Source organism: Strix aluco, chromosome Z (assembly GCF_031877795.1).
Source record: "Strix aluco isolate bStrAlu1 chromosome Z, bStrAlu1.hap1, whole genome shotgun sequence".
In the NCBI taxonomy this organism is placed as follows: domain Eukaryota; kingdom Metazoa; phylum Chordata; class Aves; order Strigiformes; family Strigidae; genus Strix; species Strix aluco.
Window position 1 is genome coordinate 31,259,689 of NC_133971.1, and position 27,212 is coordinate 31,286,900.

The 27,212-nt window shown below is 36.3% G+C and overlaps 1 protein-coding gene across 22 annotated transcripts in view; it reads left to right on the plus strand.

The window, feature by feature from the left end:
• KDM4C (lysine demethylase 4C) overlaps positions 1–27,212 on the plus strand; it is a 272,586-nt gene that overhangs the window by 61,310 nt on the left and 184,064 nt on the right. The window contains exons 9-10 of one of the 22 annotated variants that reach the window (XM_074811541.1): positions 8,883–9,005; positions 10,278–10,551. The exons of 20 other annotated variants lie outside the window; for them this stretch is intronic. In XM_074811541.1, the coding sequence (XP_074667642.1) occupies positions 8,883–9,005; positions 10,278–10,301 (147 nt within the window). In that variant the 3' untranslated portion in view covers positions 10,302–10,551. Of the gene's footprint in view, positions 1–7,530; positions 7,646–8,882; positions 9,006–10,277; positions 10,552–27,212 lie in introns of those variants that run through there. One more of the 22 variants, XM_074811542.1, reaches the window with a different exon arrangement.

The window sequence follows — 27,212 nt, forward strand, 5'->3', positions numbered from 1 at the left end:
CAAATTTCAGCTCTGGTGGATGGTATCAATAAACTTTAGGCACTCTAATTTGATACTGAGAACCAGAAGCAGATTTAAATTTTGAATAAGGTCCTGTGCTTTTGTGTGCAGGCAATTTTTTTTTCTTTCTTGGAATTCCTTTTTTCTCTTGCTGCTGTTTTGTAAATGTTGAAAAACTTGGATGTTGGCAAATCGGTTCCTAATCACAGGCAATTCCCGTAAAAAGCACATTCTTTGACATTGTGTAGAGCTTCTGGACTGCATGGTCCCACCTAAACTTTTAATAGGACAGGGTAGTTCACAGGACAGAGAATTGGGTTGAGGTGGAGGTTCTGTGCAAGAAATGTGCAGGAGATTGGTGATGGTGAGCAGGTTTGGGCAGGGCTCTCTATTTCTTCTTTATGCAGTGGTGATTTAGTTTCTTTCCTTCCATTTTCCTCTTATTACTGTTTAAGTCCCCACATTCACCTGTCTGTTGCTTTTCCAAATCCTCGTGTGAGGGTCTGTTACAACTGTCTATCACCCCTTGGCCAAACCAATACCCATACTTTTAAAAGCTTTCAGAGAAGGCACTAGCATTTCCAAATACTGCTCTGGTTGCTCACTGTGTTTTGTTGCACCACTTGGTGACTTTCACTCAGTGTAAGTGTATGTAAATTTTACTGCCTTCTATCAGGGATAGAGTCACACTAGGTGATTTTACTAGTCATTATAATGATTCTTTTGTATTGCAGCTCCTTTTAAGACGTGATTTGTTTTCAGATGTTGGTATTGGAAAGCTTTTTGTTGTTTAGCTGATACGTAGAACCTGAGAAGAGTCTACCAACCTTTTCTACTTGAAACTCGGGCTTCTTAAGTATTATTGCTCTCTTTCATAAAATTAAGTCAGTAATTACTCATGCATTGTTTAGTGGTAGCTGCTTAGCAACGTGTTTTCTGTGGATAGTTTAGATCAAAGTGCTGGCCTGCAGGTTGTATTTTTCCCTTTGGTGGGATGAAGTGCAGTTGTTTTGATGGATTTGTTTGCCACTGCATTCATTAGCTTCACATCAAAAAACTGACAGGCTGTTAAATGAAACTTTGGCTTAGATTTTCAGCTTGACTGTTTTGAGACCTTTGTGAAGATATTTTGTTTTTATGCTGCAGGAGCCTCAAGCAGTTATGACTGTTTCAAAGGGAAGAAAAGTTATTTAGTATCCTGATTTGTTTGGGTAAAAGAGAGTCATTGTCTTGAGGATAGCCATGTCCAGCTTATGCTATCCAAACAATCTATTTATTATGTATATTGAGAGACAATATGTATGACTTAATTTCTTCTCTGAGAAAATTATTTATACTTACCACATAAAAGCACTTTTCTACCTCTCATAATTTATTGAGATAATAACTTGTTCAGTGAGGATTATGTTTAGGTTGCTTTTGTACAATAAAGTATTAGTTGTCAGTTTAAAAACAAAAATAAAATTTCTACTCTGTTGTACCTTTTTTTTTTTTAAATGTGGCTGAATGATTTAAAGGCCTAGCCTGGAAAAATATCTTGCTACTCCTACAGCAGTGTTTTAGTACTGAATGTCAGAAATAGCAATGTGCACAAGCTCATGAATGATTCTTATATGAGCTTGTTTAATTAGTTTGAATTAGGTGCTGCTGTCAAGGAAACATTTTTTCTAAACACTGCATGTTGATACATTTGATACCAGTCTGCAATGATATCATCATCATTCAAGATGTACAAATTAATATTTTTACTCATTGGAAATCATAATTAGCCACCTTAGATCATTGACTTGGCTGTTAACGAAATCTTACAAGCGTACAGGAGCCAGGCATGCTTTCCGTTTCTGGTCCTCATATTAGTACACAACTTCAGAGCAAATTCTGCAGTTTGACATTTCACTTCATAATCGTAGTGCCACTCAGCTTTATAGTTGTCATGGAATGTTGTCTTTTATTTTTTCTTTATGTTTATTTCTTTTTTCTTGATCTGTTCCTTATCTTTTATTTTTGCCCATCTCTTTATTTTTGTCATCATGTACTGCCCGTGTTTTGGTTCTTACATCACAAACTCAGCATTTCCTGAGAACAACTGATATTACATTTCCCACTCTAAAATCTATTGCTGTAATGGGGAGATTGTCAGTCTCCCACTGGGCAATAACTTGCACACTTCTAGATTTCTAGTATTGTGACATCTCGAATTTAGAATTGTAATGGTTTTAGGAATAGAAAGGGGTAATAATAATTGCAATATTTTTACCTGTAAATGCAAAAGACAATTATGTTCTATTGTTTTTTGTACCTTCCCATTTTGGTGGGGCAGCTGGTTTTAAGTTCATAATCTGAAACTTCATGATTGTGTTTTTATGTTTTCACAGTCTGTGCTATGCTATGTGCAAGTAGTGTTGTTATCTGTGAGTAGTGCATTCCATGGTTTTACAGTTCAGTGTAGATTATAATGAATCTTTTCCATCTGTACCTCGCCTAAGTTTTTTTTTTTGTGTGTGCGTGTGATGCTACAGTATGTGTGACTAAGGTTATGCATGCAGGTTTCTGGCACAGGGCTCTCATGGAAGCTGTACTGTTTTATCAAACCAACACCACTATGACATTTTTTTTTTTTTAAATGCAGTTTTGAATAAGTAGGAAGAGAAGAATTCCTTACAATAAGATTTTAGATGGTTTAGTACATTCTGGCAACTGTGAGTGAGTAGAAATGATGGACCTTGGATTTTTTTTTTTCCCCCCTAAGTGATATTGTAGAAGTTCCACTTATCAAAGTAATAAATGTGCTGACTTGGCATACTTGGTAGATGTTTAGAAGTTTTTGTTTTATAGCAGCTTTCACCAAACAAGGTGATTTTTTTTTTCATAGAATAAGTCAGGAATTTACAATAAAGTTTCCTTTTCACAGTATAATTTATATGAAATTTTGAGTAAATCAATACAGTTTGTCTTTCCTTACTTTTCATCAGAATGTAGATTATAATTATCCTTGATTTAATGAGGAAAAACTATTGCCACTAGATACCTTTTTGTCCATATATTAATGTCACAGTCTGTAAAGAGAGATTGCTTTCATTCCAGGTTTTTCAGGAAAGAATAATTTGAACTAAGAAATTATTTTCATAAATTTGAGATTTACAATAAGACTGGGCTTGACTCAGCTGTTGAAACACAGATGTTCATTTGAGATAGCTTAAGATATTTTGACTTGCTCTGTCTAGCCAGTAGAGTACCAATCTCCATGAATCCAGTGTAGTATTTAGAGCTCAGGTAGATGTAACAGATACCAGAAAGTGGTTCAGGTGTCAGTGTTCAATTGCCCAGGCAACTGAAGTGAGCTGTCTGTCATTGTATTTTTTTATTAATACCATTTGTATATGTAAAGCTCATTCTAAAAATTAACTGCGTTCCCTTACTCTAAGAGGAAATCAATTCTCTAGCCTTGCTAGAATAGTTTTTTGACACTAGAACACAACCTATCCTGATAGGGAAAAGGATGACTTAAGTGTTAGGGTTCTACTGGGACCTTCTACAGGATTCACCTTTAGGGGAGGTGAATCACTCCTGCAGTTGGTACTACTCACTAGTTTGGCTCAGGCCAAACACACTGTGGAGATAAGCATGTACTCGCAATTTTCTCTGTTTTTGTGAGAGTCTGTGGAATATTATGTAAAAATGAAGAAGAAGGGTTAAACAGTAGTATCATAGATTTGAAACACACATGGCTTATTTACTTCCTTCATCCAGAAGAAAACACTGTAAAGATAAATACACAATTCAAAATCCTTTACTTGGTCTGAGTGGTAGAGAAGGCTTGTATGAATAAAGAAGAATAAATGATATACCCACATCATGAGGTAATTACACCAGGGCAGATAAAGTGTAGGTGTTACTTTTAGTACAAATGAGTTTATGTAGCCTACCAGTTACATGAAACAGGAGCTGAACATGGGAAGATGCCTCAGCTGCAGGTTTAGTGTCCCCAGTGTGCTTGCTACATGAATGATTAGGACTTGTTTATATACTACTAGTTAAAGTCTTAAGGTTTAAAATTCTTGGAAAGGACAAAACCCACAATAAAACACATTGCTATCCTTTATGTAAAGGAGGTTATTGAAGTACAGCTCAAAATAATTTTCTGAAATGTTTTATAGCATAAAAAGTTGAATTAAGACCTCAGTGCTACTGTGGTTTTATTCAGTTTTTAACGTTTGTCTTTCTGCCCAAAGCATTAACCACTTTCAAGTTGTTGGGAGAAAAGGTAGAATCAATCACCTTGAAGGTGTCATCTTTCTCTGAGGATATATGTAGTCACCTCTTAACTCAGTTACAATATTAATACCACAGAAAAAGACGTATTAATATTTTAGATAAAGTACACTTCTGTATGGTTCATTACAAGATCTTGCATACATTCTTAGAGTGAAGTAAGTTACTTCATTCTTTTCTAAGTTTATAACCAATATAACCAAATAACTTCAGTTAAGACTATTTGTTCTCTGTATGTAATATGATCTCATATATTCAGCAAACTCACCAGATCAATTACTAACTTTTAGGTCTTAACAACAAAATCACCTGACCTTACCATTGCCATGTGACATCCCACATGCTTGGGATTCTGGTGGAGAATTTTTCACCTGAAGCTTATGTTGCAAATATATATATACCTATGTATCAATATATATAGATTGCTCTAGGGAGCTAGAACAGTGTCTGCTTCTAGGGGGCAGTCTAGTTTGAAATATCCAGCAAACCTATGAATGAAAAATAAAAAGTTACTTTATCTTGGTCTCATTGTGCTTATGTCTGGATTTTCTAACTTACTCCAATTAACTTATTTCAGTTACTTCTTCTGAACACCTTAATACAGGACAGTAAATGCTGTGTTTTGGTGGCCTTTTCAAGCTATGCTGAGAACAATCACAGTATATAAGAATGACAGAGAGGTCTGAGTATTTTGATGCATTATTATGAGTGCTCTGGGGATAAAGCTGTGATATAGGTAGAGGAGAAATGTAGTTCAGGGACTGCAATTTTGTTTTGTTTGTTTTTTTTTTTTTAATGCCTTTTTAAAGTTTCTCTTCCCAATGAATCAAGAAAGAGACTGTAAAAATTTACTCAAAAAAAGGAATGACACCATCAGGAAACCCCCCAAAATTTCCTTCTCTATGTTATTCTCCCTTTTTATGTAGATGATGAGAGTGTTGATATACTTGGCTTAGTGTATCAGTTATTAATTTGTTCTTCAGGATATAAGAATCTATCTTAGAATCTAAGATGGGACAAGATTTTAGAAAAAAATCCAGAGGGGTGTCATTTAGTATGTCTATTGAATGTCTTGAAAACAGACTGTGAGCTAATTCTTTGGCAAATGTGTTTGAAGTTAAAAATAATTCTAGTACTTTATTGTAAATCAGGTGACTTGTTGGTTTCTATGTACTGTAGATGTGTGTATGAACGAAATGTAAGAATGAAATATTTGAACTAAGCAGTTTTAAAGGGATTTTAATGCAGGAATTAAAATTACAATTTAATAAGAAACAATGCCCTAGCTGCTGATGATATTCTGTGAACATTGTTGGATATCTATCAGAGGGGTAGTGGGACTTGCAGGACTCCAGACATACCACATTTTGGCCAAAGTTTTCACAGATAATTCTGATTAAATAAAATCTAAAATTTATATATAATTCCTGAAGGTGGAAACCTTAAACAGAGGAAAAGTTTTCATAGTTACATTTCTTTTTTTGTGTAGGTGAGATACCTAATCAGATGTGGCTTCATGTTTAAGTTTTGCTGAAGAAATTCGATATATTTAGAAGCTATAAAGAGTGCTGCCTCAGACTGTTTAATTGAGTCTCATATCTGTTCTTGCTTCATCTCCAATTCCATCTGAGGTTGCGTATAGTTGCAAAGGCGTGATAGGAAAAGGGTAAAAAAAAAATGTGCTAGAGGTTGTTGGATGTAAGAGGAAGAGTGTTTTCAGTCAAAGTGGACAAAAAATAAGGAGTGGCTCTCAGGGTTACTATATCTTATACAAGTTTCAGGCTGGGTAGAGAAAAGAGATTGTTGTTTACTTCAGTGAGTCAAAGTGCACTTGGGCCACAACAACCCCCAGCAGCGCTACAGGCTTGGGGAGGAGTGGCTGGAGAGCTGCCAGTCAGAGAGGGACCTGGGGGTGTTGATTGACAGCCGGCTGAACAGGAGCCAGCAGTGTGCCCAGGTGGCCACGAAGGCCAATGGCATCCTGGCTTGTATCAGCGATAGTGTGCCCAGCAGGGACAGGGAAGTGATCTTACCCCTGTACTGGGCACTGGTGAGGCCACACCTCGATTCCTGTGTTCAGTTTTGGGCCCCTCACTACAAAAAGGACATTGAATTACTCGAGCATGTCCAGAGAAGGGCAACGAAGCTGGTGAAGGGTCTGGAGCACATGTCGTACGAGGAGCGGCTGAGGGAACTGGGGTTGTTTAGTCTGGAGAAGAGGAGGCTGAGGGGAGACCTCATCGCCCTCTACAACTCCCTGAAAGGAGGTTGCAGAGAGCTGGGGATGAGTCTCTTTAATGAAGTAACAAGCAATAGGACAAGAGGTAATGGCCTCAAGTTGCACCAGGGAAGGTTTAGACTGGATATGAGGAAGCATTTCTTTCCAGAAGGGGTTGTTAGGGGTTGGAATGTGCTGCCCAGGGCAGTGGTGGAGTCCCCATCCCTGGAGGTGTTTAAGAGTTGGGTTGACATAGCGCTGAGGGATCTGGTGTAGTTGAGAATGGTCAGTGTTAGGTTAATGGTTGGACTAGATGATCTTCAAGGTCTTTTCCAACCTAGATGATTCTGTGAAAGTCTAGCCATTACGAGAAAATCCTCAACAAAGACAGTGTAACAAACACAGGTTCCTGACTTCAAGTCTGGGCATCATAAAACTACCTATTGTATCTCTGATTATAAAGCAAGTTGCTTGCAGGTGGTGGAATTATTAAAATGCTTTTGTCATGAAAGAAACTGTTAAAAGAAATAGTAACAGCATTATGACAAATGTCAGACAGGAAAAAATCTTGAGTGAGTCTAAAAATAAATGAGTGGTTACATTTTTAGCAGTTGTGATATCAAGATGACAATAAACAATAATGAACAGTAAAAAATGTAAGTGTTGAAATGGGACACACTGCATGGAAAAATAATAATAATAAAATAAAAAACATTGTGCTACAGTTAGCAGGGAGTAAGAGGATGAGCGTTTTCTTTTTGCTTGATGCAATACAGGCATTTATGGTCTGAGTTAACTTTGGTGCAACACTAATTTAACTGAAAGCTGTCATGTTCAAGTAATTTCTGGAAAAATGATAGGATTTTATTTTTAGATTTTTATTCTCACTTAAATTGTGGGTTTTGCTCAATTTCAGATTTTGAGATAGGGAATATACCCTCCACTTAAGATGGAGAAGCTGCTAATAATGATAAGACAATATTAAGCTACTTAGTATGACTAGATCTATAAAATAGCAACTATCTTTAATTCAATTTCAGACATTCCTCTACCCAAAACAGAGGCAGCATATTTGTGGAAAAGATGCGTGAGGACCTGTGAAATAGAGAAAAAACAGTGCACAATAAATGGTCACAGGTTGCTGAGGCACCAAAAGTGTGGTCCTAAGAAAAGTGAGCTTTAAGGGACTGAGAGAGGTACAAATAGAATTTCTGTGCTTGCCATCCCAATCCTCTTTTGCTATTTGATTACTGTTCACTGTAATAAATAATTTTTTAAAAAAATAAATATTTTTTCAGATAAATATTTTTTACCTGTGTGAAAACAGGTTCATAGCAAAGAAGTACCTGTCTGCATGATGAATTTTATCTTCTACGTGTGGTCTCAAGTGTTGTTCAATACTGTGAACATAAAGAAGTATGGTGTTAAAAGTGAAATAGTTTAATTGGTGCAAAATTAGAAGTATTTTGTTGGAAAAAATATGGTAAAAGAACAAGATTTTAAAGTTTTAGACTGGACTTCAGTACAATAACCAGATATTGGGCATTTTTTTAGTGCAGAAGTACAATGAGCATTTGGGGTGTTTGTGCCTTTAAAATCTGCATGTGTTGGTTTTGGTCCAGAGCTGGAGAGGAATATTCTTAAGGCCTTCTCTAAGGCTGTAGCAAGCACATTTAAAATAAGTTTTCATTGAGAAGTTTGGTAAAAAGGAGAAACTAATTTGTCAGTCAAACCCCTCTGTGTTGTAAGTAAAGGTCTGTATTCTGCATAGTTAAATAAAATGTAATTGCTGCTGTCTTAATAAAGCAGTAGTTGGATATAGGTCATTTATTGCTTTATTTTATTGCAATTCATAACTACTTAGTTCCCATGGGTCTGCACCCTCTAATCCTTATTAAACTATTAATCTGCATGCAGCTAGCCCCACTGAGCAAAGTGTTTCCAAGTTTGACTCAAGGATCTGACCCTTTCGTAGTGCAGGCTGGAAAGACAAATCAGCGATGTATCTTTGGGAATTCAGTTGTTGGATGAATTTGCATGATTCTGCACTTGTGTTCCCTGATTAGGCTGAGGTAGCTGCTCTATTCAATGAATTGCTTGGAAATTCTTACTGTTTTTTGAAAAAATTGATGCTGGCAGTGTAGCTTTAAAATGTGTATGGGCTCAAAGAATGTGTGGAATTTGTATGCATCCCTGATCGGAAATAGATCAAATTCTCTTTGATTTCTTTGCTGATCTCTGATTTGTTGACTTTCCAGAAGTTATTCGGTTTGGTATATCCTAACCCTGTTTGCTTTCAAGAGAGCTGGTGCAATCATACAAAAATTTTAATTGTCAAATACAGTTCATTTTATCTTTTTAATGTTTATTTAAGATTTTTGTTGCTCTACAGCTGTTCCTCTTTCTCCTTCACATGCTGACTTCCCAAATTGAAAATTCAATTTCTACAGTAATCTCCAATTTTAGGAAACAGAATTGTCATGCAGAAGTTGTCCTCTTGCTTTGGGCAAAGCAGGTAACAGCAAATTCTGGACAAGCCAGTTAGTTTTCCAGTTTAATTGTATACAATCTTGCAGGTTTGATTTTTGCAGCTATGGGTTAGGAACTCTGAGCAAAGGTATGCTTACAGGGCTTTTCTTCCCATAATTCTCTTTGTCATAGCTGTTAAAAATTATATGTGTCACTATTTAATTACTTGTCACTATTTAAAGTTTATAAATTGCTTCAAGAGCATTCTAATTGAATTCTTCTTTTCAAAATTATTTTCTTTTCAAAATCATTGGTTTATTCATAATTGTTATCAAGCAGTTCTCTATCATCTGTTGAAAAATAATGAAATGCCATATGTTAGTGAAAAATGTTTCATGCACATACAGGTAGAATAGTTACCAACAAGTCCTCATATATGACTTGATTGAATGGTGATAGTGTTTTAGAAACAGGATAGTTTCATCATTTTTCTGTTCATGATCTCTAAATCGTGAACATGTTAAAAAAACAGTTTAGGGCATCTTATAAAAGAGTATAGAGCACTGGTGTCTTTTTGGGAAATGATTGCATATCTGGATTTTTTTTTCCCCTCTCTGCTTACAAAGTGATCAGACAGAGTCAGCATTAATCAGTATATCTGAATAAAGAGGTAAGGTACAATCTGTAACTTAGAGGATTTCACTAAAGCATCTTTACTTATAAGAACTTCAGTATTAGCAGCAGAACAGGTAGATGGTTTGCTTTGCTATATTTCTGCCCTTTCCTTCACATACTTTGTTTTGATTCCAACAAAAACAGGGTCTAAGAATTAAAAGATGGAAACTCATTAATAATATTTATCAGTTTCTGATGGCCAAATTGCAGAAAGGAAGAATCTAAGAAAAGTTTTCTAATCTTTGCCACTATGTACTATAGGTCTTTGGTTTCTGAAATACAGCACTACACCGTGTGTTGCAGGAGGGAAACAGATCTGCAAACTTCTAACCAATTAAACCCACTGGCAGTGTGGCACATGCAAATATATATTTTTAAAATAAAATCATTTCAATATTTGTTTCTTAAGTTTAGAAGCATATCAGAAACACCCTGAGGCACACATTTCAGACATTATAATGTGGGGTTTTTTTAAACTATTGGTATATGTTAGAAACCGGGGAGCATTTCCTATTTATTGTAATGGAGAGTTATAGAATGTGTATTATTTTATTTTTGCTTACCATCTTAGAATGACACGCTTTACATTTTTCAGATTGTGTCAGTCTCTTCTTAAGTCTTCACTCTTTCTTCCTTATTATAGTGTCTTCCGCGTGGAAAAGAGTAAAATCTTCCATGGTCCCCTTGTGGCTGTGGCTGAAACATCCCTGCGGTACTTCAGAAGGGCTTCTCCCTCTTTCTTTTTGTGGTGCTGACAAACTTGTTTATTAGTTGCTTGATCTTGCAGACCTAGTCTGTCAGACTTCTTAAAAGAAGCTGCCCCTTGATGCTGCCAGCGTTGTAGTTACTGAATCTGATATTCAAAATCATGAGGTCTTTGCTTTAGGTAGGTGTGCTGGGTTTATGTGGCTGAGTTTTTGGTAGTGGGGAGGGGACTATAGTGGTGGCACTCATGAGAAGCTTCTTGAAAGCTCCCCCAGTGCCAAGTCATACCCACCTCTGGCCAAGGCTGAGTCAATTAGTGATGTGGCTGCACCTCTGCAATGATGTATTTAAGAAGGGGAACCTGGGGGACTTCCGAGGAGCTTTTACGAGAAGGACACCTATGGGAACACCAAGGTCAGTGGAAGGAAGGAGAAGGGGGGGAGGTGCACCAGAGCAGAGACCCCCCTGTATCCTGTGGTGAGATGACAGAGCCACTCCCCCTACCACTCATAGGGGTCTGCGGTGGAGCAGATTTGCCTGTGGCCTGTGGAGGATCCCGGGACTCTGTGGGACGAAGCAGCCCCTGCTGTTGTATTTTGGCACTGGGAGGACTGCAACACGTGGAGGTGACCCACGTCGGAGCATCCCATGGGGAGGACTCATGATGGAGAAAGTCTGTGGAGGACTGTCTCCCATGAGAGGGACGCTATGTGGAGCAGGGGGAAGAATGCAGAAGAGTGCTTCCCCCGCCCTCCCCTTCCAGGAAGAAGCGTCGAACTGACTTTCACCCCCCATCCCCTGCCCCTGCGCTGCTGGGTGTGATGGTTTAGCCCCTGCCAGGGTCTGAGACCACGCGGCCGCTGCCCCTCCCCCACAAAGGGAATGAAATACAAAGCCCCGAGACTGAGATAAGGACAGGTTTAATACAGCAGTGCAATAGCAACACAACAAACAACAACAATAACAACAACAGTGATAACAATGAACAGAGCAAAGTATATACCGATACAGCAGTGAGAGAACCGGCTGCGCCAACTCACACGATCACCGATTCTTCCCGCGCTCGTGCCAGGATGTGATGTCAGCATGATATATGAATAACCCGGCTAGAGCTTCCCCCCACTGCTGGGGAAACTTAACCCTATCCTGGCTAAACCAGGACTCTGGGGGAGGAGGAAGTGGATACCGGGAACAACACTGGGCCCAGGAAGAAGGGAGGGATGGGGGGAGGTGTTTTTAAGGTATGGTAACGCTTCTCACTGTCCCATTCTGTCTGTTGGTAGTGGTTTGAATTAAAGTGATGTCTTTTTTCTCTCCCCTAACGAGCTTGTCTTTTGCCTGTGACCATAATGGGTGAGTGACCCCTCTCTGTCCTCCTCCATTCCTGAGCCTTTTGATTCATTCTTCTCCTTCCCAGTGCTGGGGGGGGGAAGGGGTGAGTGAATGGCTGTGTGGTGCTCAGTTGCCATCTGGGCTCCAACCACGACACAAGGGTACAATTAGAATTTATTCAGAGGGGTTTTTTTAGATGAAGAAAACTTTCAAAAAATGTCATGCTCTTGAATTTCATGTCTTTGTGTATGGTAGAATATGGGAATACCAGTAAATCTGTGTTTGCAGCATTTTTGACCTGGATAAATTAAATTCTAACTTTGTAATGCAAGAATTATATATATATATATTTTTTTTTTAAAGCTACTTCGGCATATATGTAATTTGACAAGCTTCTACAGTTAACCAAACACTTTTATTTCTGACTTTTGAAAGGTCCTGAGTATATTCAGGTCCTATTGACAGCTAGCATAATTCAGCATCTCTAAAAAGCAAGCATTATTTAATTTGATTTCAGACAGAATTTTAGACCAATGGGTCTCCTGTATCTATCTGGCTCTATACTTTTATGAGAAATGCTACTTATATTTTTGTAGGCAGATTCATGTTTTCCGTGACACAGCTCTTCTGTGTACTCACCAAGTGCTTTTCTTGCAAGAAGAGAGAGGTGATAGAACCATTCAGTTACTTTCTGAAACATGGGTTGCCATAATCAAACAGGCAGTGATAGTGTAGTGCATTTGTACAGAATCAGGCTGGAGAGTGAAGTGGATTTTTCTTCCTCTAGCTTTGTTGCTAAACTCCAACATGCAACAGAATCAGTATTTTGTTTCATAAAAATGATGTGTCTAGCACATAATGGGTAATTTAGAATAATGTGAAATTTTATTGACTGCTGTGCTGCTTATAAATTTGTTACAAAACAGGAAAAGCTTTGAATCCAAAGAGAATAAATCTAATGTGAATGCCTTTAATTAAATTTTGCTTAATTTAAATAATGTAATTTGTATTGATTATGCTGCTGCAACTCATTTGGATTTTTATTTTTAATTAAGATTCAGTAATCTTGTTTTACCTTCCAGAGCTATTCACAAAATGACTGTAAACAAAATTCATGTTAACTAAATTAACACTTATATACATTTATTAAATCAAAATCAGGCCATAAGTTTTTGGTTTTTTGAGTTTTTTTTTCTTTGTGGAGATATGTTATACATAAGTATTAGTTCTTACAAGGACAAGGATCCAATTTCTGATTTTGTTTGGGGTTTTTTTTTGTTCTTTTTTTCTGAGCAAATCTGTGCTCATATAGCCCTAAAATGATACAGGTGGTGCTTTTGCTCTAACTACCTCAGAGACTGCCAGCCCTACCTTCTGAAACTGCTGGGGTGATTACTAAAGTGCAGCATAATCCTGTTATTTCCTTCTTCATCCTGAAACTTGGTCTGTGACTTGTCCCTATTAGCTGGTGTCTGTGCAGTATTGAAACACAATCTCAAACTTGGATGACCTCTTAATAATTTTCTGGCAAGGAAGTTGCCAGCTGATAGTACTGCATATGTTGAAAACAATCCAGAATGAAACACTTGCTATATTAACTGAGATCATGAATGCTGTGTTAAGGTTTATTGCTATTACTTGATCTCCACACCTCCCCCCCCCCCCCTTTTTTTTTTGGTATTACTAGCAGTTTGAAAACAGAGTTTAAGATTATTTTGAGCCAAGACAGGTGATATACATGCATTTATTTATAAGTATGCAGTGATAAACATGAGATTTATTTCTGCATCTGTTCATGTGAAGGTTACTGGAAATGTTGAAGGGCAGAGAAGCTGAGCAGAAAGTAGGGCTGTAGAGCTAATTGCTTGGCGAATGCCTGTACCTTAACACTGGCCTGGAAGGCTGAAGATACTGAACTAGCTGAGTTCACAGAGGTATTTGCAAATATTTGTGCAAGATGGAAACCTTTCTAAGTGTTAGCCTCAAGCACCAGGTTTTGAACTTTGACTAACACCTAGTTTACCTAAATTCAGTCATAAATATTTAACTATTGTTGACTCACTAAGTAAAAGTTTATTTTTCTTAGAAATAATTACATCAGATACTGGTAACATAGTGGTACTATGTTAATTCTGTTACACGTTCTGTCATAAGAGGAGACCTTATGTTGCTCTCTACAACCACCTCAAAGGAGGCTGTAGCGATATGGATGTTGGGCTCTTCTCCCAGGTAACAAGCAGTAACAAGGGGAAATGGTCTCACGTTGCACCGGGGAGGTTTGAATTGTATGTTAGGAAAAATTTCTTTACCAAAAGGATTGTTAAGCATGGGAACAGGCTGCCCAGGGAAGTGGTTGAGTCACCATCAGTGGAGGTATTTAAAAGATGTGTAGATTTGCACTTAGGGATGTGATTTAGTGGTGGATTTGGCAGTGTTAGGCTTACAGTTGGACTTCATGATCTTAAAGGTCTTTTCCAGCCTAAATGATTCCATGATTCTGTACCAGAGCAGCAGCTTGAAAATGCTGAGCTAATCATACCTTAGTGTTACAACTGGAATCAAAATTATATGGGATGTTGACAAACTAGACAGAAATCAGTAGCAGTTTGTGTCCTGAGGTGAATGTGCTTTCTGGGGTCTCTTGTTCTGGTCATCGTATCTCATCGAAGTTCATTTGTGATTGAATGGCTGATAGGTTTTATTGTTCTTCATGATAAAATCATAGCAGCAAGCAACTCTGTGAATTGTCTCATCAGTTCTTTCTGCAGTTATGAAGATTCCAGTCTGTATGCATAGGTTAGAAAAGTAGTTGACGGTAAAAGAGTCTTCCTTTCCAAACTGTTTCTTCAGGGCCTTTGTCTGTGGGCACACATTTGTGTGTTTGCCTAGCCTGTGGTTATGGGGTTGTGCTTCCCTTTCAAGCTTACGTATGACTAAGCATTTTCAAAGTAATTAACAATAATATTGTATAAAAGCATTGCGAAGCAGCATACTTATTTACTAGATTTATTCATCTCTTACTTCCCTCAGATAATGTGCAGTGGGTCTCCCTGTCGTTAGCGTAAACTAATAATTTAACTTACTTGTTTTTCTCTTTCTTGAGTGTCCTACTAACCAAGATAATACAGCAAGAAATATAGTACAAAAAGGTGTTATTTAAGGTGTTATCTAGCTGCACTATACACAATTTGCAAGTATTAATAAGGCTATGTTTTATTGAACAATAATGAATTTGGATCTTTCGCATGAACGATCTGCAAATGTTCATATTAAAAATATAGTTCATAATGCAAGTTCCTTGATTTGCTTTGCTTTATTTTCTCCTGTTAAGTAATTTATAAATTAATTTGTTCATTACTTGAAATAATGTTTAAACTATTTTGCATTGCTGTCTGAGTTCTGTTTTGTCTCCCGTTGCAAATACTTGAAAATACGTAAATATATGGTAGAAAAACTGAAGGAGTAATCAGATGATCAGATTGACTGCATTGATATTGTGAATCTTCAGAAATAAGATATAAGAAGTTTACTAGTACTATAGGACTTTTTGAAAGCAAGTTAGAATTGATACAGTGTTTTCTCAAAACTAATCATAAATGAGAATGCTGAAAATTAGCTAGTTAAGTTTTATTTTAATACTTTTTAATTTTTGCACTGTTTTAATTTCATCTCATACAATAAAGTCTCATAGTCTAACAGGTACTTTTAGCAATACTTGGCATTCTGATTGAATTTGTGGTCATAGTTACTCTGTCACCCTGTCACTCTTATAAATGACTTACTTTCATGTAGACTGATTTTGGGGGGAAACTTTGTCATAATCTGAACTGTTGCTCCATGTCTGTTAGTGAAAAAATATTTTTTATTCTGTTGTTCACTCTTTGTTATTACCACTTAGCATCTTTTACTTTTTTTTTTGCTTTCCTTATAGCCCGGAAGAGAAACTGTTTTACTTTATATATGCCTTTTACTGTAATTGTGAAATTGACTTTCAGTATTGTTTAATCACTGAAATAACTACTCAGTAGCACTACTCCACTGCAATATAAAAAAGGTGCATACAACTTTTCAATGAGTGATAAAACTGAGCAGCAATCAGAGGCTCTCTATAATGCAAATTCTAAACATAATCTGCATTCATTTTTTAATTCTGAAAGTATGTTTTTATCTCCTGTGTAGGTGAGCTTTGGTAGACCTCCTGTCTTCCATCCTTGAGCTCGTAAGCTTTTGTGCAGAGTTTATTCTCTGAACATTCAATCTCTTCAAGTATTTTTCTGGCAGGCTTAGGTTTTTAGCACGATTTACCACTTCTGGAGCACATGTCTTATGAGGAGCGGCTGAGGGAACTGGGGGTGTTTAGTCTGGAGAAGAGGAGGCTGAGGGGAGACCTGAAAGGAGGTTGCAGAGAGCTGGGGATGAGTCTCTTTAACCAACTGATAGGACAAGACGGAATGGCCTCAAGTTGTGCCAGGGAAGGTTTAGACTGGATATTAGGAAGCATTTCTTTACGTAATGGGTTGTTAGGTGTTGGAATGGTCTGCCCAGGGCAGTGGTGGAGTCCCCATCCCTGGAGGTGTTTAAGAGTCGGGTTGACATAGCGCTTAGGGATGTGGTGTAGTTGAGAATGGTCAGTGTTAGGTTAATGGTTGGACTGGATGATCTTCAAGGTCTTTTCCAACCTACATGATTCTGTGATTTTGTGATTCTGTGAATGGGTCTAGATACCAGAAAAGATCATGACTTCCTGGCCATTCTTATTTCTTACTTCATTTACTGGGGAAACAAGTACAGAAAAATCCTAGTTACAAATTCAGGAGATACCTAGTTTAAAATTTTATAGTATCATGTATTTCATTAAGGTTACCATCCAAGAAGCAGTTTTCAAAGTGGGTGGTTTGCAGTAATGAAGACAAGTGAGATGGTAATTCTAATAAGCCACAGGTGAAACTAGCACAACCTGGTGTCCTGGTTTTGGCCAGGATAGAGTTAACTTTCCTTGGGCTGAGAGGGAGCACAGCTAGAGGGCTGGGCCTGGATCGATCATTGGAGTATTCCATATCACGTGACATCATGCTCAGTATATAGGCGGACGTGTGCTCTTTCATGCCCCGTTTTCGGTTTCTGGGTCAGCGTGGAGGGATTTTCTGGTGCGGTCAGATCGCTGCTGTCGGGGGGTGGGCTGTGTACCTGTCGCTGCGCTCGGTAAGCCACTGCTGCATTTTACCTGTTTTGGACTCACTACTGTTACTGTTGTTTTCTTGTTGCTATTAGTAAATCCTTTTTTTTTTGTTTGTTTGTTGTTTGTTTTTTGTTTTTTTTTTAATCCAACCTATGAATTTTCTTCTTTTTTGTCCCGCCCATGTTTCACTGGGGAGGGGGGAGGTGAATGGCTGGCCATGTGGTGACTGGCTGCCACTGAGTTCAAACCACAACACCTGGCCAACAGCCTTAATGCAAGTTCACAGATGGGAGAAGTTCAGGGAGCAATTGCTTCATTTGATCTTAGAGGATTATTAGTTTATCATGCCATTTTTGGGCTTCTTGTGTATTTTCTCAGAAGGGCTTTAAAATAAAGATTATTTCCGTTACTAATTCCTTTGCACCTCCTTTGGTCTAGGACTTCTGTAATCACGTCAGTTCTCTGATCATCATTTCAATTTAAGAGAATAACCTGTGTTTTTAAACCTATGTTTCTAAAACCACCATGGTAGACTTTTCCTTCAGCTGTTTTTTCCTGATCCATCCTGACCTTTTAGGTTCTTACAGAGCATTTCTGAATCAGAACATCAGGCCTCCTTATCATGAGATCCATAAAACTTTGAACCATTCATAGCCATCACTTCAGAATGGCCAGAAGCCACACTTAAAAACATTAATTTTTCTACCTAGAGGCATTGTTTTGTTTTCATAGGAGTATGTCAGGACCTCCTGAAGTGCCGTATGCAAAATGCTATATGATAGAAAATAGAAAAACATATATAAAAATATATAATAGAAAATAGAAAATTCTATATAATTCTAGGAAATCTCTTAAATTTCTTGGATTTAGGCAATATGAGTGTATGTAGCGCTGCTTTAATGTAGCTTGACATGGTTTATATGTGTGGCTTCAGTGTCCTCCCCCTAAAAGAGTTAGAATGTTACTTGCAGGAACTTTGACTTGGTGAGGCTTGAAGACCCCACATGATGAGGAAGATGGAGAACTTCCGTCTTCTAGGAAGTTCCATCTTCACGTCCTGCATGAATCCTGAAACCCTTTATAGAAGAGGGTGACAGCACCTCTGTTGTCAGATGGTCACAAGGAGCCTCTACGTGGTCAAATGTTTTTTCTGGTGAAACATGTGAATGAAAATGACTGCAGTCAGTCTTTCACTTGGACCTCAGCTTTGCTAGGTATGTATGGAGAATATTCTTAATACACCTGTCCTGATGATGATAATACCTATTTTGGATGTCCTAGTTTGACTTGGATATTGAGCTGCTTACCTTTCCCAAGACAGAGATGATGAGGTACTGCATAAGCAGTGAAACTGTAGGCAACCTGGAAACTCTACTGGGAAAAATACAGGTATCTGTGGGTTTAAGGCATGTGTCTGAAGACTCATACATTTGAATTGTTGGGGTAAGGTGACAAAGATTTTTTTCGTAGAAACATGTAAGAACATAAGCACTTTTATGTGTCAGAGGTGTGTGGGTTTTTTTTTTTTTTCTTAGTTTGCTAATATCTGCTTCTCATTTCTGGTCTTGTCACTGTAGTTGAGTATCAACATAGTTGAACAGTGAATGAGGGTGTGAGTGAGCTGAAGATTGCTGCTGTACATATGTATCAGGATAGCTGCTTATTGCTCTCAAAACTAAGTGCTTTGTACTTTTAATGATGCTCAGGATCCTTAACAGAAAATACTTTATTTTACTTTTTTTCCAGCAGCTTATCAGGTGTTCATTGATACGTCCTGAAAAATTCAGAATCTAAGCAATGAGTTTAGGAGGTAAATGAAGGTTACACAAAGAGATGGACAAGGAGGAATATAGGTTATGGGAAACAGTTATGCCATTATAAGGCAAATATGAATCTTGGTGGTACTAATAATAGTTTGTTTTTAATATAAAGTGTGGTAATAGTCATTGTAAGAAATTCTTCGAATCATGGTTTTAGAAGCCATTTGCAACCTGAAATTCCAGAGGCTTAGTTATTTAGGAGAGCAGTCAATGAGTAAGCATGGTGGAGGGAGTACCTGGTCATCTTCTTCCTCAGCTGTGTTGGCCATAATGGACAAAAATTCTCAGTGGATGTGAAAGAAAACTAGGTTGATTTATAATCAGTCATACATATTGTAGGTACTGAAATGATAACCCTAAACAGACTAAAGTGTGCTGCGAAACTTCAGCTATAGAGTTTAGGATCTTAATAGGACTTGTTTGTATTTATGATAAAATAGGAATTATTTTTTTTAAACACACTGGTGTGTGATGACCTAATCCACAAGGTCTCAGTACAAAAGAAAGTTATTCAGATTAACCAGTGTTTGGAATTTGGGATGTTTTTGAGTGGGAAATAAGCACTGGAGTGAGATAAATCTAAGCTGCCTTTCCTATAAAAGGTTGAACCAGATGGTCTTTTGAGGTCCTTTTCAACCTGTATGATTTTTGGGATTCTATGAAGTGCAAGTACAAATACTGTATGAAAAATCCTGACTTTAGGACCAGACTTGAAACTACTTTAGGATAGTTGTTAAGGTGGGTATTCTTTTTTTGTTTGTTTTGAAAAAAGAAATAGCGGTCAATAGTGTAGAAATGAAATAAAAAGGTGTTCCACTTGTGTGGCAGTACCTTTCTTGTCTTATACCAGTTGCTGGTTTACTCCTATTTCTGTTTACAGCTTTGACAGGTCTCTTTTTGACAGCTGAATATTGCTGTTTAATCATGTCACCGATACAGGTTAGTTAATTAACTATTTGCTACTTACAAAAGTCCAAGTTCTACTAGTATTTTGTCATGGTTCCTATTCTTTCTTTCTTTTTCAAATAGTTCTTCTTGTTACCTTGCAGTATGTATGAGTATTGTAAATAAAATATATGTGGTTAAATTAACACATGTGTGGGCAAGACAAAAATTACAGAAAATCACATTTAAAAAAAAAAATCACAATTTAAAGAGTGTTCTCTTTTCCGTTGTCTTAAACTTGTTGAGTTTTCTTGAAAGTGGTTTTTAAAACAGAAAGAATGAAGAAAACTTTGTGTTAAGATGAGCACAACTCCTTTTTATTTGGAATACATCATAGGTACTGTTTCCTTTTATTTGCCCATTTTCTCTCAGGCCTGAACTCTTTTGTAGTTTAAAAAAACCAAAAAGGCATTATGAATACCTCCTATTGAAAAAATGCAAAATCATTGTTTGTGTACTGGGACAACATACTGCCTTATTTCCAAGGTGACATTATTATACTATGAGTGCTGCTAATGATATTCTAAGAGTATAAGGAAATTGGAGGCCTATATACATTGGAGTTTAAATATGTGATATGAGATGAAATTACCTAGTGTGATTCAATTAACACATCATAAAACTGCAGTTAAGGTAAAGCATTTGTGTTTTAGCACAGGTAGGACCAAGAAGTTAAAAGTCTGGAAGTGAATTTAGGCTATAATTTGATCTAGTTGAGCCTTTCAAAGTATGTTCAACTGTATCTGCACTGCTGCTGTTTATTTGAAGTAGTTGTATTGAAGATATTAATCTAGACAAAGACAAAGCTAAAATGACATATATTTTTTGTAAACCCTTCTAATACGAGGTGCTGATTAGGTGGCTCACACAGTTCTTTCTGGCTCCAGCAGGTGTTACCAACAGTATGCTATAGTGTTTGGAAAGAACAGTTTTAGAAGAAATTCTTGCTGCCTTTTAACTAATGTTTTAAATCTTTATAAAAGTAAATCCAATGTTTAACCAAGATGAGATCTGGAGGCTATATAAGAGCATATTGTTTGATTTGTAATCTGTGTAAGTATATTTTCATCATCAAACAGTCTGTATGGACTGGACATAAGGTTCTTTCCTAACTTCTCCTTTATAGTTCCTTTTAAAAATTGCCTTTGAACATCAGTATGGAGTAGATTGTTTTCTAAAGAAGATATAATTTCATATTCATTTCAAGGAAAAAAATGGTGTTACATATGCAACTTGACTGAACAAACATTTTCATATGGTAAGTAATTTAAAGTGAGATCATGCAGGTAAACTTGTCTTAGAGTAAAATGAAATTAGCAAACTCTTGGAGCAGAAAAAAACTAAAATTGCATTTTTTCTCCTCTTCAGATCTCTTACATTGCTGTGTTTGCTGACAGTTCTTTGAAAAACAGAAATGACATTTGGGGTGTGTTGGAATTATAGCAAAACAAATATTTGAATTTCAGTAACATACGTTATTCAAAGTGTTTATTGGAGCATGAGCTCTGGTTTTATGTCCAATTTTAGCTGCTCATCAGAAGAGGGCAATGTAACTTCATACATTTCCTTGAAAGGATTTAATTTGTTGATCTTTTTATTTCTAGTTTTAACTAAAGGAGGACCTGCTTGTAAATACTGAGAAAATATGTGAACTCATGATGAAAAAGCAATGAGCTGTGGTATTAGTATTTCTTATGCACTTTCAGAAGGCTATATAAACTTCATAGTAGTTGTACTGTATGGGAGGTGTTCTCTAAATTCATAAGCAGACAGATAATGTCCAGACTTTATCGAGATGGGAAAACATACTATTACTTTTTACTGGATTAGCTGATGCACCCTTAGCAATTAGCTCATCCACCCTTTCAGTGTTGGTTTTTTGTTTGTTTTTTATTTCTTTTGGGACAGACTCATGCAAAGTTTTGGAGGCTTTCTGTCATTTCTTTTTATATCTGTTTTGGTTTTACTGTGGAATTAAATCCCTTATGAAGAACATGTCATACTTTACAGACTGTGCGTTGTAAGTTAAGTGTAGTGAGAAACTGTGTTGTGATGATTAAGAAAAAGTAGATTCAGGCCTCCATTACAACTCATTCTCTCTGTATGTTGTGACCAGAAGAGTTTTGTTTTATGGCTGGGGTGGTAAAATGATGCTTTACAGTCCTTAGGAAGTGTGTGTACCATAACCTTTTAGTGTACATCATGTTAATACTAATCTGTTATGATAGTTCTTTGATTTTTTTATGTTGCCATTTAAATTTTCATTTAGTTCTTTCAGAACATATCAGGAATCCTAAAATGGATATTCATGTGTGGCAATTTTTATTTTTTTTAAATGTGCTTTCCTATTTCTGATGCTCTTGAGGCATATTCAGAAGGACTTCAGACATATGGTTTCTTCTTTTTCATCTTCTCCTTTGGGCATCACACATTCAAAGAGTCTACTGTCAGAGCATAAATACAATTCCCGCTAACAGCCTGGGACAGGCAGCATTTACCAGTGTTAAAACATGAGTCTAGAATTAAAAGATTTTGAGTTCTAGCTCCAGCTCTGCCCTTGGCTTGCTGAATGATGTTAGGCAGTTGCATCCATCTTTCTACTTTGTTTCAAATGCATTGGATAATGCTGGTCTTCCTCTGTTATGAAAAATGTTTGGAAGATTAATTTGCCACTGTTTGATTGTAATATTTAAAATGCAAATAGCAGTAGAACTCCTTTGAGTACTGCATGCAGATAAAAATGGCAGAACAGATCATGAAGAATGCATGTATTTAGTATAATGTAGCTTTTGCATTTATTTTTTTGCACAGGTATTTGTATTGTGTCGATCTGCCACTAATTATAAGGTTCGATTAAATCATTCAGTCTTTCACACTATCAGTTGCAAAATGGGAACAATTTCAAATCAACTTATTGAAGTCTTAGGCTGGGAAACATAAATGCAAGTAATACTTATTATGGCTTTTTATTTAAAAAAAAAATCAGAACTTTCAGGTACAAATACAGTACTGGATATATGGTTATATGTCACAACGTACACAAATGGTTTATTAAATATAGTATTGTTAGATGGTCAAAATGAACATAGTATGTATATGCAAATTTAACTAGCAATGTGTACATAAGGTGAATAGTTTAAAAATCACCTTTCTAGCATCTTAGACTCTTAATTTCCTTTATGCTAAATAGATTGTTTCATTTTTTTAAAACCATGAATTGGAGTGAATACAAAGACAGCTTTATAGACATCTCACTCCACTTGGTGATTATATTATCCATTATAACAGGGTTAAGTGAGGAAAAAGAAGCAGCTAGCATAATAAACTGGATGACTTGCAGAGCTAAACCATTCTCATTCTCAGTGCTATATCCAGGTACAGGTATGTGAACATTTACCGTGTCTTGGTAGAGAAATGGTAACTTCTTAAAATCTACTAACCATATAACATGTCATACTATCACATCTTTAGACACTTGGCATTGTCCCATGTTCTAGGACAAAGGGGATTTTATTTTTCTAATGATTTTGATATTTAAAGTATCCTTGTTATTAAGATGTTCATAATAACCACTGTCGTATGTGACGTATGTCACCACTGTTTCATAATTATTATATATGTGATATTGAACAAATTAGGAAAGAGCTTTACTTTGAAGACTGTAGGTCAAGCTGAGACATAATGAATTTTATTAGGCACATTTCCATTAAAATATAAAATATCCACGGTGCTTATTTAACATGGTGATTGGTGACTAATTAATTTAGGGAAGATATTCTTGGGTAGTAATGGACTAAGTAAGCTTTCAGCAGATATTGCCTGAGTTCCCTCTCTGCAACAGGCTTTTTAGAGTATGGGAGAATATGATTCATGAAAGAAGTTGGTAAACTAGTCATGAACAGATGTATCTGTAGCAATTTACTCCGGTTGTCTGTTAGAAGCTACTTTCAGATCCGAGTAATGATGTGACAAGCTTGTTGTCAGAAATATATTTTGATCTGGTGCTTCCATAATGTTTTATCTTAGGTAGTTCTATTTAAACTAGTTACATTTTAACTATGAAACGGTTGTCTGTTGTTTTTAACTTGTCTCAAACTCCATTTAACTACTTACATAATTAAACTTGTATTTATGCAATTTTAGTGCATGAGAAAGGAAGAGTACTGCTACAAGTGTGGAGTTTTGTGGGTTTTTGTGTTTGGTTTTAGTTGGTTTGGTTTTTTTTTTCCTGACAACTGCATTTAGAAATAATTGCAATGTAGTGGTTTCTGGGACTTGAGGTAATACTGCAGGTACGTATTAAGTATTACTACTCCTATTCTGTATGATGATGAGATGGCATAGATTATTATGGCAAAACCATTCATTCCCAAGATACAGTATATTTGTTTATAGAATTGGCATGTAGTAAAGAAAATAGCAGGGATTCTGTTCCTGTGCTGTTTTGGTTTTTGCTTTTTTTGTGTTGCCCCAATGCTTTTTTTTCTTCTCCTGATACCCTATTTTTTAATTGACTTTCTTGAGAACAGGTTTTTTTTTTTAAAGGAGTAATAAGGGCATTTTAAATCAACCCTGCATTAGTTGTCTGATCTCAGAACTGTTGAATCCACTTTATTCTCTTGATTATGCAAGACAAAAGACTGTGCATTAGAAACATGCCTTACGTAGGTGACAGCCCTTGAACACCTGCCTCTTATCACCTGGTTGCAATTTGAACGTATCGCTTGATCAGCTCTTGGGCACTGAAATGAGAAGATAAAAATTTCAGTACGCTGTGCCTTCATGCTCAGGTATAGAATGTACATTTTGAGATGCACGCTTTCCTAGATGTGGTGAGGTGCTTGAGAACCTCCATTTAGTTATCATCCCAAATGATACTCCCATTTTTCCCCTGAATGAATCTGGTGGAGGAATTAATCTTAAGAAAATTAACATTTCCTTCTCACATGATTGACAGTCTTGCTTCCTCTTGTGCTTGCTTTGCATTTCTTTGCACTTAAAATAGTATATTCATTTGCACATCAGTACTCCTTTAGTACTTTTCTGAAAGTATATGCAAGCTGAGACATACTATGTGTATGGCACATTTGTAGAAGATTTCACTGTTTTAGTGATTCTGCATAAAATCTGTTCTTAAAGGAAGCTGAAACAGAGTAGAATTCTCTGTACAGTGCTGAGGGGAAGGGGAAGGTTTGGGAAAAGGTGCCTGTATGAACCAGGGTGAGGGAAGTACCTTTCCCTACTTTCTGCAGAGAGAAGAAGGGTTGCTTGGGCCTTAAGTATCTGTTCTCTTACAGTACCTTGATATTGGGGATCCTCTGCCAAAAGGCTATATTTTCTGCATGGTGTGCTGCTGAATACCTATTATATTCTACTGTCCTTATTGCTTGCTGGTTTCAGGTCTGGTGTGTAGATGCTGTATTTCACAGATTCCCAGAAAGGGATATTATGGTGATTAATAAGAGGAATACAGCAGTCCATTACCAGTTTCATATCAGTCTGCAGTACCAAGGTGCTCTGATATGAATAAGGATGTGTAATACAAAATGCCTCCTAAAAATTAAATGAAATATCATGCCTCACATAAGGACAAGGATGAAGTCCTGTGCAAAGTCAGTTTAAATGGATTTGGCATGTGCTGTTCCAAAAGCCATGAAAAGGCAGTACCTTTTTTTGTAGTGAGATTTCATGTTTGTGTTTACACCACAGTTTCTGCCTGTTGAACAGCATCATTGGCCTACCAGTTTTCAGAGTTGGACTTCCAATGGATTTTGATTTTTTTTTTCTTTTTAATGGGTTTTATATATTGATTTTTCTTCTGTAGTCTCTTAAAACACAATTGTTTAATGTGTTTCAAACTTCTTTGTCTGTTACTGAAAGTATAGATAGCTGATGGAAGTAGCCAGATAAAAGTGAACATGAACTTAAGTTTTTTCATGCTTCTAACTGTAGGCCACTATTTAAAATATGTTCTGTTTGAACTTTTGACATAATTTAAGTGTTTGCTGACTATTTATTTGGTATTATTTCAGACTTAAGCTTAAAAAAGATTAGGTTGTGTCATGTTTGTCATTTTTTCTCATTTTAATGATGTCCATGTTTTGTGACAGCTGATAATTAATTTCTAAATCAAATTCTGTTCTCTGCCTGAATCTATTCGAGCATGTTAAGGAAATCCTATTTGGTGAATGTTCTCTGAGGCTATAGTCAGATGTCTTGTCTTTTTTTTCTTCAGTTTTGCTGCCGTAATGGAAGTAATCTCAGCACTGCTGGATTCCTTGGCATTTTTGAATCAAATCATTGCTTTTACAGAGCAAGCAGGTACTTGGCAGAAAATGGACGGTGTTTTATTTTGTCATGTAATATGTAGGAGAGGTGAGGCCTACTAGTGAATTTATTAGAAGCAAACAAAAAAATTTTTGGAAAAAAAATCTGGACAAAGTTTCACAATCCTTGAAACCAGACTGCTGTATTATAAGTCTTGATAACTCATTCAATATTAATTTAAAATACTGTTCTTATAGCAAGGGAATACAAATATGGCTGTGAAAAAAATTTCATTGCAATGACCTTTAACCCATTGCCATGTTTAAGATCAGTCAAAAGGAGATATCCTAGTATCCTGTATTTCTTCTTTTAAATAGGACCCTTATTATGTATCAGTCATGTTTAGGTTCAAATTTCTATTACGTACCTTTGATTGTTTCTTTAATTCAAAATAAAGTAGTGAATGATGGTTGAAATAGTTCACTGGGTGGAAACTACGTGTATCATTTGATTACAGTCTTGCTGGAGGTAAGATATTTTAAAAACAAACGAAGATGCTTATGAGAATATAAGATCTTCCACATACATTTCAAGGAAAACTGTATGCCAAGCAGTTTTAAACTTTTTCCTCACACTCCAAATCAAAATGTTGATCGCTTGCAGAAATCAATCTGGGAATATAGTTATTCCTACAGTCCATGCCCCAAGCTGCAGAAGAATGGTGTTGATGATTTGCTCTTCATCTTTGAATTTCATGTGAAATAATGATTTGCATCAGTAACTTTTCTTGTTATGAAAGACATTGTGTTGTTCTTCATTTAAGCAACTGCATATAGCTATAGAACAGGTAAGACCATGTGTCTTATAAGAGGAAAATAATACTCTTGATTATTTTTCTTTTAGCAATCTGAATTTCATATTCCTGATCTTAAATAACTAACAGGATTAGCATTGGAAATATAAGTGTGCATAAAAATATAATAATTCTGTGCATAAAATGCACTGAAGTTTTCAAGGGTGTGAAGTGAAATGAAATAATGAGCATAAAGATAAAAAGAGGAACATTTCTGAAATACTGATTCTAGGAGTATGACATAAGAATAAAAATCAGTTTGAGATTTATAATGGAGTTCTGAAAACTAAAGATAGTAAATGAAAATGTTTTACATTTTAAAAATTTTAAACCTTGTCTAATGCATGACACTTTCTAAAATAATCATGTAATCATTTCAAAATTGTAATATAAAACAAAATAATAGATGAATCCTAATTTTACTTTGATAATTGTAATTAATATAATAAAATTCTAAGTGGGAATAGATTTGAAAAT